This window comes from Folsomia candida, unplaced genomic scaffold (genome assembly GCF_002217175.1).
Source record: "Folsomia candida strain VU population unplaced genomic scaffold, ASM221717v1 Fcan01_Sc030, whole genome shotgun sequence".
Taxonomy (NCBI): domain Eukaryota; kingdom Metazoa; phylum Arthropoda; class Collembola; order Entomobryomorpha; family Isotomidae; genus Folsomia; species Folsomia candida.
Window position 1 is genome coordinate 298,191 of NW_019091222.1, and position 13,281 is coordinate 311,471.

Genomic DNA, 13,281 nt, shown 5'->3' on the forward strand with positions numbered 1-13,281 from the left:
AAAATTACTCACAGAAACTTAGTTCACAAGATTAAACAATATTAATCACATAATACCAAATTTTTTGTTAGACCGGTTAAATAAAGATAAAAATAAGTGTTTACAAAGATTAAATTATTTGTGAATGCATATATTTAATTGTAGTAATTCCTGTTCCCACTAGTTCTTACATATATAACAATTTCAAATATTCTACATTTTTTCCTATTTCCCATCTATTTCCCATATTTCCCACCTATTTCCCCTATTTCCCACCTATTTCCCAGGTGGGATGGGAAATATCAAAATAAACTGGGAAATAGGTAACACTGGTCAGCTCAGTTCATTGGTTCGTCCAGTGGCTTGTCACGGACAGACACTACGGGTACATTAGCCTTTGGTTCGGGCTAATAAGGGCTTATTACATTAATCCCTAATTTCATTAGGAATCGACAAAAGTTGAAGACATCAAATTTTGACTTATTTATTATTTACGATAAGTAACTACTAGCGCTTTCCTCGGTTAAGGTTCGATTTTGCAGATAGCCAGAAAATATTATTTGGATAAATTTATGATTTTTCCATAAAGGCAATGAAGAAATTATTTATTTAGAAAAAGTCCCAACCTGCTTAAGTCTATTGGATGGTATTAATACAATTAATACAATATAGATTAATATACAACGTTTACATCGTGTTCATTTGATCCGATGGACAGACAACACGGGTATATTAGCCATTGGTTCGGCATAAAATTGCATTAGTCCTTAATCTTATTACGAACTGACAAAAGTTTAATACTTCAAATTGCGACTTATGTATTATCTTGGGTATGTAAGTACTACTACTTTCCCCAGGGAAGGATGGATTGTGCACGTAGCCAGAAAATATTATTGGAATAAATTGATCACTCTTGCATAAATACAATGAAGAAATTATTTATTTAGCAAAAATTCCCAACCTGCGTAAGTATATTGGTAGATAATAATGCAATGATGGACTCTGGGAGAAATTTGATATCAAGCATGCATATTTATAAAGGAAATTCCCGTGTATATGATTAACATGACGTAACGCAACCAAATAGTCCAATGTGGTCGCACTGAAATTTGGATGTATACATAATCCACCCTACGAAATTAATACATTAATGGTTAGAGTTTTCATACGATATGGTAAAAATATGAAATTTAAGGTGCGTAAAAGGACTAAACTCATAATATGTATGTATGCCGAAATATAAGAAGGATTATATTACTTAGGCGAAATAACAGTAATCAACTTGGTAAATACTTGTACAAGATTTGGCATGTAAATTTAAATAAGAACATACCCAAACGCGCGAAATATTTAACCCGCCTATATTGGACAACTCAACTAATTGATGCAAGGAATACTGTAGCTAAATCTAAATCGACAGCTCCAGAAAGAAACCTGTTCCCAACCGTTAACCTCGTTGTACGTGACCCTAATTGAATTTCCTACCGACACCCTAGTAATTATTTAGAACATTCATTAATTCTCAGATACGATGAATATGTAACATGTCATTAAAAAATTCTACGAAATAGTTATTTAACCATGCTTGGGTTAACATATGGCCCATTCAAATTCATTTTATTATAATTATACCTTTGTAGCTATTTATTTATGGAGAAATTTATACAATATTAATTTATCACATTTAATTGCCTTCACGCTCTCCATTGGAACCGCAAACAGTCCAGTGAACTAGAATCCTCTCATATTAAAGAGAAACCCAGACTAATTAGTTATTCACTCCAAATTTAACAATACTCTAAAAAAAACAATCATGCAATTCCACCTGCCCTCCACCCTTCTGCTCCTCGCTGCGACCATTTTCTCCGCAGAATCTCGCCGCCTTACCAACGCTGCGACGGGATTCTGCCTCGATAGCGACACCACCGGTCGGGTGAACGCAATGTCCTGCAACGGCGGAAATTTTCAACAATGGCAACTCTACAAGGATAGTACCGTCCGCAACGTGGCGACAGGGATGTGCCTCGACAGCAACATGAAGACGGAAGTCTACACGGGGCAGTGCAATGGGGGCAAATATCAAAGGTGGAGTATTAGCGGGGGCCAGTTCAAAAGTGGGGGCACGTTGGGATGTCTAGACAGCAATGGGGATGGACACGTCTACACGCACCAATGCAATGGAGGAGCTTATCAGAGATGGAATTGATAGATGGGACCATATATGTGGGTAAATGAGTGAAATTTTAAAATCTCTGTGATTCATTGAAAAAAACTTTATTTTTTCAGTTTACACGAACTGCTGAGTATAGACCTAATTTATTAGAAAACTCTACGTATGATTGTCAATGAATAATTTATATCTTGTTAATCAGTACACTGATCATGGAAAGTCACAAGAAATATATAACTATCTAACATTAATCCTACCATGTTATCCTAAATTCCAAAATTATTCTTGGCTAATGTAAACATTAAAAAAATTTAAAATACATTCTAGAATTGGAACACACTACTAAACTTATTACTGTTATAACGCCAGCTTAAATATACTCGGCTGAATAAACAATTTGGAATTTTAAGGCATAAACAATTATGTATAGCATTTCTAGGAAAAATTGTAATAAACACTTTAAGACTGAAAGCAATTGATATATTTTAAAATTGTGCTTGATCATTCTGTGCTGTGTCAGTATTCTTAAATTGGATGCCATCAGCTTCCAATGTATTTTGTCACGCTACTTCTGAGAAGAGTAGTAACTGCGTATATGTAAATCCATAATGAGAAATACATAACGAGCATCAACTCGATATATAGTTTATAAAACAAAATAATTAAGAAATCGAATTACTTACTTGCTGTAATCGTCGTGGTCAGGTAAATAGGTAGCCTATGTACGTGACAACGGCCACGAAATAATGGTGGTAAAATGGATGTCAAAGAATTTCTTGCAAGGTCTATAATAATTAACTTATATGTTAGGCAAGTTCTGTCTGTCTGTCTGTCTGTCTGTCTGTCTGTCTGTCTGTCTGTCTGTCTGTACCAAACGCATCCCGCAATGCTGGCGAGCTTAGCATTGGAAGGATAGTATGTGTGGACGGGCAGTCGGGCGGCCACCACCATGCGAGAGACAGAGTCTCTCGCATGGTGGTGGCTCACTCACTACTTGAACGGGTTTGGTGCCACCGGCACCAACAAATACTCTAGTGGATAAATATTGATCGATTCGCAGTAATCGCGAAATTAATTGACCCGTTTCTGCGAAGCCAATAGATAAGTATGACAACCACACCGAAGTCGGCATCGTTGGATATAAATTCATGCTGCTTGGACGCCGAATGTCAAATCGCCTCGTTTCAGTTACCTGGTAGAATATCCATTGAAAAATTTAGAAATATGTAGACAAACGACAACTAACATTACGACATCAAAAACTACCATTCCCTTTTAACTCAGACAACCTACTGCGGTCTCAACGTACATTTTTGAATTGATCTTAAATCCGCCAAGTTTCGCAATGTTGCGTCAATGGTTCCTGGTCCTATTTGCAGAATTTGTAGTGTGTTATGATATCTCAAAAGCATCGAGCATTTGGGGCGATGTATTTCAAAATGCCGACCTAACTTTTATATTCTCTCCAGAGTGTGGCAAGGTTTTCCATGTGGACGTTGAGTTTTCTTATTTTGATGCAGTCAGGGTTGCCAACGCTTACACACCACTGCGTGAGTTTGTCCTTTGTAGTACACCATATAGAACCCTAAACTTGACGGAAATAATTGCATTCAAAAGGATCAAGTTTCGCGCCCTGGAAAAATTGACACGACCTCAAGCAATTTTCATTCCGCTAGATGGGACGATACGGTTTGACAAATGGTTGAAGTGTGAAAATCTGACTGAAATAGCTAGTAAGGAATTCCGACAGGATTACGTATTTGGTCAAATCGTTCGTCACCGCGATGCTGCATGCTTTAGACGGGCAGCCGAGTTAATTGGAACTGCGATACTGATCCTGTTTGAGAACAGTCTCAACTTACCCCTGTTCATACCATGTCTGACTTGTAAATCTATCAGCTACAATAAAGTTGAGAATGTATCATTGTCAGGTATCCGTCTAGCTTGGGACGCTCAGAATATGGACATGCACAAATATGTTCTGCCCTACTTTATATCAGATAAATCTCCGAGATTTGGGACGTGTGGACTACACTACACATAAATACTTTTACAAAAAAAGGAATCTTAGGTTCGGCATCGCGATAAAAACACGAAAACAAGTTTATTGTAGGATAATAACGTTGCCGAAATATTAACTATAGTTAGCGAGACTAGCAGTATTTGCTGAACCGCGGGCCAATTTCTCTACATAGTTCTTAATGACATATTTATTTTTATCTAGACGACTCTACATATATTCAAATATTTTACAAATCTTCCGGTAGGATTTTATTGGCGAGTTCATAAAATTTAACTATAAAATTGATCATAGCAACTTTATGTACCATCCATTCACATACTCCACACGTAAATATATGGCCCATGTTTGATGATATGCAATACATTCGGATTATGTACACAAATACATAAGATCCTTAGAAATAACTTAATTTTAAAATTACGCATGTTATTTGGGTGCAAGTATATTATTTTCAAAATTTAGCTTTGATTCTTAGTTTTACTGGCGAATCGTGAGTCCTGATAAGCAAATTGATTTACAAGGAAAAGGAACGAACACGAAAAATTAATGTTGTATGGATAAAGCACAAAATGGATAACGAAATTTTCCGTACTAAAATAATATAACCACGGAACGTAATTGGCCAGCGGTTCAGCAAATACTGCTAGTCTCGCTAACTATAGTTAATATTTCGGCGACGTTATTATCCTACAATAAACTTGTTTTCTTGTTTTTATCGCGATGCCGAACCTAAGATTCCTTTTTTTGTAAAAGTATTTATTTCCTAGTTTTTATTCGGGTTTAATTTTTAGACATCACTTCACCAACAAGTGTTCCGTTTCAGCCGGCCAAAGTCATTTTTACCACTGGCCGGTGAAAACTGGCTAAAAGTAATCAATGACCAAAAGTGGCTGACTAAAGGTAATGAGAGCCTACATTCTACCCTGGCAATCTCCTAATCAAATTTAAACTGAATCGGAGAACTTAAAAAAATCAGTATGGCTGACCCAGGGTGATTTTTTAAAATTTAATTTCATATTGTTTAATTTGAAGCAATCAGAGACCTATATGGCAAATTTCAAGGTTCTAGGATAATATATGAAAATCGTTGGGGGGATTCCCCATCGGGTACCTCCAGATGAATATTTTCCAAATTTTACTCCATATTCTTTCATTAGAAACCATTAATGACCTCTGTACCAAATTTCAGCTTTCCACGACCAATTTAAAATTTTGGTAATAATACCTGTACTTCTGTATGTGTGACCCCCACCGGTTAACCGCTAGGCCGATTTGGCTAATCTTCGAACTTTTTCACCCCATAAAGATATGGTGAAAATTTCAACCCAATCGGATAAATTTAAACAGTTATCGTAAGATGGCCAGACATAACGGTCACATAAGCCCTGCCTCGGTCTAAAAATTAGTACATTTTAAATTTAAAATTTAAATTATGAAAAATTTATAGAAAAATCATAATCTAAATGCGAAAAAAAGTTGCAAAAAAAACTGGGATCTGAGGAGATTCGAACTCGGACCCCATGGGTATAGCCCGCTGCCCCAACACCACTCGACTACCATAGCACCATGTGTGAACTGTATTCATTTAGCTACATATTACTTCTGACAGTACACTGCATAAAATCTTTAATTGGTCTATCACGTATTCAATAATTATTTTAGGTCAACTCATGTTATGGATGAAAAATAGATTATATTCAGGACATTAATTTGTGAAATTATGCTAATTTAAAAGTTTAAATTTTTATCAGACTTTTGAATTTTGAAAATTTGAAAATTCAATTTCTAGTAGAAAGACGCACAGAATTCAAAATTTGAAGAAAAAGGAAATTAAGTTAGAGAATTATGTAAAGATTTTGCCTCTTGTCATTTTTAGATTAGACGCATCGTTTTGGCTGAAACTTTGTGAGAGTTTTCCAGCACCAAGCACGAATGCAGTCTTATGCTTCGCAGGGCCCCACTTGAGCATATTCACATATGCTTTTTGAGACGGGGCCCAGCTTTCCGGCTTTGCCTCACCTAATAAAAATACGGTAATATTGAAACTTCTGACTTCTTTAATAATCAGTGTTCTGGTTTTTCACCAGAAAAAAAAATTGTGGTAATTTTCACACTGCACGGCTTTAAAAATAATTATGAGTTTGTCGGCTTATGTATTTTAAATGAGAAATAAGTAAAACTGAATAAACTTTAAAGTGTTCACAAGATAATTTTCAAAAGACTTTACATTTGGGCTGTTGTGTTGCATATGTTCGATTAGTATAGTATAACTTGAAGCAAAAAAATTATATCTAATTTATTTAAATTTTAAAATGTATGTCAGGGTTTGGAAAACCCCGAGGTTTTTTTTAAAAAAAAGCTTTGTCGGGGTTTTTTGGGGTATCGGGGGTATCGGGGTTTTTTAAATGTGTTGGGGTGAAATGAAACTTGGTTACATGGAATATATCCTATTCAAATTTTTAGTCAAATAGGTCGATAAACTTATTTCGATTTATTAAATTTGTCCTGTTTTACTATTTTGAGTATTGTGTGCTACATGCGTTTAATTTTCCCAAATTACTGTCCTTCAAATCTTAATCCAATTTATAAATTTGCAAACTGGAGATAACAGTATGGAAACTTTGAAATTATAGGGACTTTATCATAAAGAACTATTATATATTTTGATTATAAATACTTTTATAATACATAAGCCTCACAATTTCTACTGTTGCATTTAGCCCCGAAATCTAAAAAACCCCAAAACCCCGGGGTTTTTTAGAATCTGAAACCCTGATGTATGTAAACCTTGCTCAATGATAACGGAGAAGAAATTTCGGAAGCTTTGTTATGACCGTATAGATGATAGTGATGACAGAAGTCCGTAGGTGTGCCTGTGCCAAAACAGGGATTTGTAAGTTGCCAAATTCATCCTAACCTAACCACGAAGTGTTTATGGGTGGTCAAAATCTCGAGGTAAGTGTTTGTTACAAAGACTGAAATTCTTCAGCATATACATAAATTCACTCTATGCAATCAGTTTCCAGTATACTTTCCTTTTGAAAATAGCGTTGATCGTTTAAAGGAAACTATTTAATACGCTTCACTATTATTAAATATAGTATAATGTATACTAACTTACCTATTTTTGGTGCCCGTGGCAAGAATCCTGTGATGCAAGAAACCCAAGAGGCGCAAGAAATCGAAACGGCGTGTAGGAACATGCTCTATTAACCACTGTAATGGAAAGATTTTATTGCACCCATGCGTTTCTTGCAGTTAAAAAAGAAATGATCCACTCTATTGCAGTCGCTTCTTACAACGTGGCTAGTGGCACCCGAAAAACTGATTAAGACTTTAATGCCAAAAATTAATTAATTTTTATTAAGTATTTAAGTAACCCCTTCTGTATACTTACAATTTGACAAGTGTAAATTACTTTATAAATGATATCTTCGAGCACATGACATGAAATTGATGTTTTTTTTTGCAAGGCAAGGAAATATTTTCTTGATATACACCATGATATTTACATATTGAACATCAGCCGATAAAATTCGTCTCGGTGTTCAATCCTTTGTCCCAAATCCTCTTCAATGGCTTCCTCATTGCTTAAGGCACCACCAATTCCAGCCGGCAGGATGGATTTTGGGACATGTTCATACAGACTGTGCAAATTTGGATGAATGAAAACCTGTAATAATACTCAATTAATGTATTCTATACGCGATACTTGTCAAGATTTCTGCACCGTCTCGGGTTTCTCAATATACCAAAGCTATTTCTGAATTTAGTTTGTTCGCTATTTTATTCGAGAAGACGACCTAAAAACCTTAATTTTTTATTACATATTACGGTAACCAAAAAAACCTCCCTCTGATTCAACAGGTTCCTCAAACACGGCGTTATCAAAAAAATCATTTTTATTTGGAAATTTGGAACCATGAGAAGAGAGATATAAAAGAGGGATTAAATATAAATTTAATACTTGGGGTTTAGCCTTAAGCGAGGTTAATATCTGAAATTTGATTATGATAGGGTTTCCAGGGCCACAAATATCTCTAGGAAGATGGGAAGTTTTTGTCAAATTTCGAAATTTTTGAGGCAACTGCCCATGGTTAGAGGCAGGTTTTTTATGGTACTAAAATTTTTTTAGTGTTTTTATGTCGCCTTGACGGTACTATATGACGAACAAACTACTTTCGGATGTGACTTTAATATGACTGGCGGTGCAGGCACCTTTGCATCCCATGTCTATTATTCTCTAAATAAGTTGCTGTGACAAAATACCCTTTGGCGGATTTTCTCGGGGAGAAAGCCTGTCGCAATTCGGGATAAAAAGGATATAATTGGCCCAGCGTTAATTAGATGAATCCCAGCAGGTCGAATAGGTACACTTTTCTGCAAATAAACCTTCAATTGCATATAAAAATCATCAAATAATTAATAGTCCATGAGTTTTTAATAAATTGATGCAATTCTGATTTGAGGTTAGTTGATGGCCGTATACAGTGTTCCCGAAATCTGTTTACAGTGATATCAATCAGATAGGAGTGATATTTGTATATCGTTATTTTAATAGTCACCAAATAGCAATTTCAAGACGTTGTTCATTCGGCCTTTCAAATGCAAAGTTGCTTTTTGATATCATAATAAATAAATATGTCCTTCTTGAATTTTTGACATAGAGGACTACTTCTAGAAAATCCTGGAGATAATTCTAATCACTTTGCGTGTAGATTGTGATACCGAGAGGCCTGGTATGTTTTTTTAAATCTGCCAATCTAGAGCGTCATACATTCGTATGTATGGATAGCTTGAGGCTTTGGTAATATTTGAATTTTCGCACAGGTATATCTACTTATCTAAGTTAGGCCACCACTAATGAACTATCCCCTACATAGCTTCCATATACCCTGCTGGATGGCGACCATTAAAATGACACAAACCACAAAAATCACATTGAATATTAATTTTTTAAATTGTGCTAATCACGGTTGGAACACTGCCTGGACAACAATTACTCGTATCTGCTACTAAACTTTTTTACAAAAACTTGATCGATAAGGCCAAAGCCATATTTTACCAATAATAAATCCATCATCTTCATTACTCGGGACGGAGTCCTAATCAAGGAATGGCGAATACTAAGTCCTTCACCGTCACAAATTAGGGTGACCTCATTGCTCTCCGAGTCTACCAAGTATGTTCTGATCAGTTCATCCGCAACGAACAACATTTCCGTTAGTATTTCATCGTAAGTTGTACTAGTCGTGTGCCATAGATCTGAATGTAATAAAATGAATTGATTGCATTATGAACCACGGTTAATAGTCTGTGCACTAAAACAAGATCAAAGTCTGCACTATAAATTTTATAATCCTAAAGGGAAAATTGCGAATTAAATGGATAATAAAACCCGATAAATTGTCCAAAGGTGCACTGCGGTTTTTAAGAGACCGCATGTTTTAAATTTATAATATTTCTAAGGAAGCCGTCTTATGGCATATATATGTTCCAAAATTCTACCCCCTTTGGATATGTTATAGGTTTATATGATATGATATGAAAAAAATTCGTGGGAACACCTATAGTGCGGAAATAGGGGTATCTTAAGAGCATGGAATTCTTCGTTTAGCCATATCAATACAACCATTGTTCATACACTGGGTGTAACGTGAAGCCTAACTTGTCACAAATAAGTGGCCTTGCTTCATTTTGTCCCATTTCTATTTTTAGACACCTCAGACTTGAAGAGCATAACACTTTTATGAAAGTCTCCTTTTCAGGGTGGATTTGCCCCAGCGAATCAGTTATCTCTATTTAAATGCATGGGAGGTTATCCAGCTGTGATGTCTATTGCAGACTTTGATCTGGTCTTAATGCAGCAACCATAGTAATATTTGTATCAGAATTACTGCCCGAATCTATAACAACAAGATTTCCTTTGACATCCTTGTTTTTCAAAATGTTGAATCTTTTTCCTAACGGGAACGTCACAACGGATGGGAGTAGGTTCGTCTTTGTCCAAGTTTGATGTTTTGTTGTCCTCACGTAGACATAGTCATTGAGCTAAAAGTTAGTTTAATCATTATAATTGAAATTGCACAAAAGTATTTTTTATTTGTACTGACACATCCCAGCGCTGAGCTAACGTCGAATTTTTTTCCGTTAAGGAATCCGAGCAATAGTTGGTCATCAAAGATACATTTAAATCTTGACAAATCGTGCTCTGTCAAGAAAATATTGTTAGAGTGGACATAATTATGTTACACACGGTGCATTGAAATGAGATAAAATTCTGCTTAAAGGGTGACGCGGCAGGTACGAATTAATACTGAAATTATTTAGGTTCTCAATAAATTCGTGCGACAGAAGGTTTCGCTGGAATAGGGTAAATAAATGGAAAATAGTGCTCGCAAAAAGTGATTTTTTCCACTTTATGTCGCCAACATTTTTGACCGGAAGTGGCAAAAAAAATTTCGGCGACTTTATAATACCTTTATATTAAGTATTTACTGCAACAAATGTTAATTATCTTAACGGAGGATCTGTTTCTGCCAGATTTTTCTTCCAGTTAAAAAAACTGATTATAAAAAATAAAAATATAACATGGAAGTGATGTTTCAAATCGTTCCGCCCGACTTCCGGACTTTATACTGGTGTCCGACATACATAAATACCCAAAGTCCGACAAAAACGTAACCCGGATTTGATCTCGTTACAATGCACAGACCATAAGTCTGCTTATATACTGGCAATTTGTCCTTTAAAATCACACAGGGCGATAGCTGTAGGATCCATGTCTTGAACCAACTTCTTACAATTGGGCTGAAAAATGATAATCTTCTAAAGTTAATTAATATGGTTCCACTCGCCAATTTATTGGAAAGTAATAATAATAATTGTAATAATAATGCCGGACGTGTTATGAAAATTCAACCGCAGGAAACAATTGATATTATTTTCATTAATTAAGGATATTACCTCACTTTTACCGCAGCAAAATATTTACTACCAACGCTTAAAAACTAGGGCTCACCACGGGACGGGATGATCTCGTACCGTCCCGTCGGGACGGCTCTTTCGGGACGGGACAGGATAGGATTTTTCGTCCCGATTGACTTCGGGACGGGTCGGGTCTCGGGACGGGATAAATGACGTCCCGTCCCGGCTCGTCCCGACCGGGACGGGACATCCCGAAAGTTCTATTTTACCCCGGAATATTTTTTTGTATCCGGAATTTACAATAGTGGCAATGGGATTTCGATGAAAAGATTATTTTACTAGGATTTACATTGTCATGATATTTGATATGTCATATTTGCCATAAATGTCTGACATTTATTTTTATGTCATATATGTCTATATTTTGACATTTATGAAAAATTGACAAATATGACTTTTATAATTCATTTCCTAATTTAAATTTTCTAATTGAGCAACAAAAGTAATTTATTACTGGATTTGTTTGTTCAAAGTAAATTATGTAGTAGGTATCGTGAAAAAATACAAGCTAAATGACAATTTGAAAAATTTAAAGCAAAGCCTTGGAGAAATTTTTCTCTATGACAATTTGTCATGCCATAAATATCAATGTTTTTAGAATTATGACATTTATTACACAATTCTGACATTTATGTCATGACATGACATTTCAACCGATGACACTGACAATGTAAATCCTTACTGGATTGCAACCGGAAATTAATGCTTGACGAAACTGTTTAAGATTGCTTGTGTTTGAAAGCCTGGGTATCAAAATAATTCTAATTTTATGACTAAAATTTCAGCGTGTGTTATAACAAAATATTTGGTTAACCTGCTTTAATTAGCACAATGTATGTTTTATCTTTGTTACATGTTACGTAATTTGCTTTTTGTTGTATGAATTAATTTAATTTGCTCAAAATATTTTAATTCATATCATTTGCATTTCAAAGCTGTTATACCGGGATGTCCCGTCCCGATCGGGACGGGTCGGGACGGGATTCGGGACGGGACGGTGTAAAGATTTGTCCCGTCCCGTACCGATTATTTGTCCCGATAGAGATATCGGGACGGGACGGGATGACCAAATCCCGGCTCGTCCCGTCCCGTGGTGAGCCCTATTAAAAACAAGATATGTAGCAGATATTGCTGACCGGATTAGTATGATTTCTGCCTCAATTAAGGGAAGACCTTACGTAAAAAAATACGAAAACAATTCGTGATTTTCCGTCCTCCACAATAACACAAAATTTGTTTTAACTCGTTAATTTGATTCCTTTGTTATAACATATGTGTCGCCAGGGACGTGAGCAATCTTTCTATGAACGAAGGTTGAATCCCTGGATGGAAGTCGGGTACATTCGATACCCAAAATCAATGACTGCGGAAGAGTGGAGACATTATTCCACAGTTTCCTCATGTTACACTATCCCCTTAACACTTTGATCTTGCATAAAGTGCGGCGGCGAGCACTATCTAAAATAATAAGGAAGACAACCATATCCTCGTTAGCTGAATATTTACTTGCGTCACTAGCTACATGTTGTATGACTTCGCGTCTGCTTGCCATTTCTGTGCATGCATGTGTCCATTTGTTGGCAATAATTGCGTCGTTCTGGTATCACGTGCGACTGGGATGGCACGACTAATAATTTTTTTATGAGTTTGATTAAGGAAAAAATTAGTTTGGGTGTATGGATGTGAAAGATGTATTAATGTACGTATAATTCTGCACAATTAAATATAGGGGTTGCACTTGAAAAAAACAACCCTGCCCGGGACACTGCCCAAATTGGGTTTTGACGCATGCGGAGCTAGACTCTGTTTTGTGAACGTATATAAATAAATATTTAAAGTTAAGGTGAGAAATATCCTTGTTTGACTTCATTTTCATATATATTTCGCAATATATGAATCCGTGCAGAGCATAAAAATTTGATGGAAACTGAAAGGTGCTCAAGGATGGACGATAGAAGAAAGACCTTTGTTCTTTTTGATTGCCAACCACCTAAAAAAACACATTAACCCTCGTGCTAATGATGTCATTTTAAGGTCAGGTTATCTCTGATCTGTTCAGTATCACGAAATTATATTTTTTCCAAGGGTTTTTCCAGGGGTCGAAATTAGACAAATATTTTAA

At 35.8% G+C, this 13,281-nt stretch overlaps 2 protein-coding genes and 1 long non-coding RNA gene across 5 annotated transcripts; 1 reads left to right on the forward strand and 2 right to left on the reverse strand.

The window, feature by feature from the left end:
- The first annotated feature begins 1,792 nt into the window (after positions 1 to 1,792).
- Positions 1,793 to 2,185, forward strand: LOC110860195 (actinohivin-like). Its single transcript, XM_022109249.1, has one exon. It carries the CDS (start codon positions 1,793 to 1,795, stop codon positions 2,183 to 2,185), a length of 393 nt encoding a protein of 130 aa, XP_021964941.1.
- A 5,311-nt stretch (positions 2,186 to 7,496) lies between these two features.
- Positions 7,497 to 11,575, reverse strand: LOC110860196 (alpha-tocopherol transfer protein). Of its 3 annotated transcripts, none has more exons than XM_035860062.1 (7): positions 11,139 to 11,572; positions 10,907 to 10,982; positions 10,286 to 10,383; positions 10,070 to 10,223; positions 9,238 to 9,437; positions 8,442 to 8,552; positions 7,497 to 7,845 (listed from the first exon to the last, which is right to left on the reverse strand). In XM_035860062.1, the coding sequence occupies exons 2-7, from the start codon at positions 10,953 to 10,955 to the stop codon at positions 7,681 to 7,683; spliced, it is 777 nt and encodes a 258-aa protein (XP_035715955.1). In that variant the 5' UTR covers positions 10,956 to 10,982; positions 11,139 to 11,572; the 3' UTR covers positions 7,497 to 7,680. The 3 variants fall into 3 exon arrangements, with proteins under 3 accessions (XP_035715955.1, XP_021964942.1, XP_035715956.1); XM_035860063.1 differs by having other exon boundaries at positions 7,709 to 7,819; positions 11,139 to 11,575; XM_022109250.2 differs by having other exon boundaries at positions 10,907 to 11,572.
- A 266-nt stretch (positions 11,576 to 11,841) lies between these two features.
- LOC118439106 lies at positions 11,842 to 12,499 on the reverse strand. The gene is made up of 2 exons (XR_004837239.1): positions 12,338 to 12,499; positions 11,842 to 12,259 (listed from the first exon to the last, which is right to left on the reverse strand). It is a non-coding gene; the product is annotated as an uncharacterized LOC118439106 (long non-coding RNA).
- Between the last annotated feature and the right edge of the window lie 782 nt (positions 12,500 to 13,281).

Bases quoted from the DNA above. Each gene is read 5' to 3' on its own strand.
- LOC110860195 (XM_022109249.1), top strand. From the start codon at position 1,793: ATGCAATTCCACCTGCCCTCCACCCTTCTGCTCCTCGCTGCGACCATT.
- LOC110860196 (XM_035860062.1), bottom strand. From the start codon at position 10,955: ATGGATCCTACAGCTATCGCCCTGTGTGATTTTAAAGGACAAATTGCC. The intron at 10,384-10,906 runs GTATATAAGCAG...TTTTCTTGACAG, and splicing joins TTTTAAAGGACAAATTGCCA to AGCACGATTTGTCAAGATTT. The intron at 7,846-8,441 runs GTATTTTGTCAC...GTATTATTACAG, and splicing joins CCGAGAAAATCCGCCAAAGG to GTTTTCATTCATCCAAATTT.